At 39.9% G+C, this 2130-nt stretch overlaps 1 protein-coding gene across 1 annotated transcript; it reads left to right on the forward strand.

Annotated features, from left to right (window-relative positions):
• Positions 1-267: 267 nt before the first annotated feature.
• On the forward strand, positions 268-789 carry LOC101442154 (large ribosomal subunit protein eL32-like). Its single transcript, XM_058277950.2, has one exon. The coding sequence runs from the start codon at positions 319-321 to the stop codon at positions 724-726; it is 408 nt and encodes a 135-aa protein (XP_058133933.1). The 5' UTR covers positions 268-318; the 3' UTR covers positions 727-789.
• Positions 790-2130: the final 1341 nt, after the last annotated feature.

The raw sequence follows: 2130 nt of genomic DNA on the forward strand, positions 1-2130 counted from the left end.
CTTTCTCTTTCACATCTTTCAATACTATCTAAATGTTTCCAATGACCATACAATACTTCTGAAATTAAAAGGATAATTTTTACTATAAAACATGAATTTAGCTGTTGAATGAAGTGGTCAAAATAATTTTTATAATAAACATTTTTATGATAAAAAAGTTTTGCTGTAACAGGAGAGGAAGATTCTAGGGAAACTTAGAGAATGCTAAGGCCAGAATAGCAAAGATTGGAGACTCTGGTGAATCAAGATTTCCTTTAGACAATCATCGTCCATCCGCCACCCTACAGCTTCTATCTGAGCCCATCGCCCCCTGGCATCATGGCTGCCCTCAGACCCCTAGTGAAGCCCAAGATCGTCAAAAAGAGGACCAAGAAGTTCATCAGGCACCAGTCAGACAGATATGTCAAAATTAAGCGTAACTGGCGGAAACCCAGAGGCATTGACAACAGGGTGCGGAGAAGATTCAAGGGCCAGATCTTGATGCCCAACATCGGTTATGGGAGCAACAAGAAAACGAAGCACATGCTACCCAGCAGCTTCCGAAAGTTCCTGGGCTACAATGTCAAGAAGCTGGAAGTGCTGCTCATGTGCAACAAATCTTACTGTGCTGAGATTGCTCACAACGTTTCTTCCAAGAACCGCAAAGCCATCGTGGAAAGAGCAGCCCAGCTGGCCATTAGAGTCACCAATCCCAATGCCCGGCTACGCAGCGAAGAAAAGGAATAGACAGCTTATTTTCAAGTTTTATTTGTGTGAAATAAAACCATAAAAAGTCAAAAAAAAAAAAAAAGATTTCCTTTAGATTTAATTGTTTTAGCATGAGTACTTCATATTGTTTTTCTTCTGTTCACACTTTGGCTTCTTCCAAATTCTCACTTATTACCTGATTCTTATAAACAGTGTTGATTATTGGCCCCAAGTGAATTCATATGTGGTTATACACCGACTTTGTAAATATATTAATACTACTCAAGTAAAAGAACAACATCAACATTCACATAAGTTCAGTTTCCTAGCAAGTCCTAGGGCATGTGACCCTGACCAAATGCTGAATCACAGGATTCCAAAGAATATCAAGAATAGTTCATTGGTTTTTAAAGAATACTTATTAAAGGGAAAGTAAAATGGAATAAGTGGTAAAAATGCTATGATCTGTTTTTAAAATATAGCTCTTTGTTGGAAAAAATAATACAGAAGCCTAAATGCGCAATCAATTTGGTTCTTGGCTTTAAAATCATTTTTAAAAAATGTCTTTAATTCTCCAAACCAAATGCACTTGTTCAGTTTATCTTTTCTTTTAGGAGTTCCCAAGGGAGCTCTAATGTATAGTACCACTCTTCTCTACCCAGTTTCTGAGCAATTTTAGAAATAAAACTGGCATTGGGATCAGGTTGAATGGACAGGGCTTTATCCAAGCCCATTAGCCAAGGAGCGTTGTGAATACTGTACACACCAGAATTAGACAGAGTTATCCACCCAGCCCAGGTCAGTCTGGATCCAGGTAGGCAACCCTCAGAGTACAAGCAAGGGAACCTGTACTGAAATAGTTTCCTACACTAAGTGTGTTTTCCTCCTCTCAGTCTTTGCTATTTCTTCATCTTGCTTCTAATTCTAAGCATTGGAGAGGCCCAGGCTTAGTCCTGTGACCACATGTCTTTTCGCTATATAGTCACTAGATTATATCATTCAGTCCCATCACTTTATGTTCCAGCCAGCACACAAACAACAGTAGCAGCAACAAGAACAACACACAACTGTCTTGAGGAAACATAAGGAGATTTTGAAATTTAAAGACATTCTGCATTTACTCCTAATCTTGCTGGGAAAAGCCGTGCCTCCTCCCAGCATATTCCTAGGCCCTGAGTGATGAGCAGCAAGGTTGAGTTTCTCCTGTGCTTTTTCTTCCAACTGGAGGCATCAGGTGCTCTCTGTAAGGGCACTTTGAAGAACAGACTGACAGTGCAGTGCATTTGGGAAATGGCGTTTGAGAGACAATAAAAGGGGCCCTGGCTTAAAGTATATTAAGGGATCACAGGAGTATATCTTGACTGCCTTTTCAGATCTTTTGATTCAAAGACACACAACTTAACTCCCAAGGGGTAAGGCCAACCTAGCACAGAATATAGACAG

The sequence above is a fragment of the Dasypus novemcinctus genome, chromosome 2 (genome assembly GCF_030445035.2).
Source record: "Dasypus novemcinctus isolate mDasNov1 chromosome 2, mDasNov1.1.hap2, whole genome shotgun sequence".
NCBI lineage: Eukaryota > Metazoa > Chordata > Mammalia > Cingulata > Dasypodidae > Dasypus > Dasypus novemcinctus.

Bases quoted from the DNA above. Each gene is read 5' to 3' on its own strand.
- LOC101442154 (XM_058277950.2), top strand. From the start codon at position 319: ATGGCTGCCCTCAGACCCCTAGTGAAGCCCAAGATCGTCAAAAAGAGG.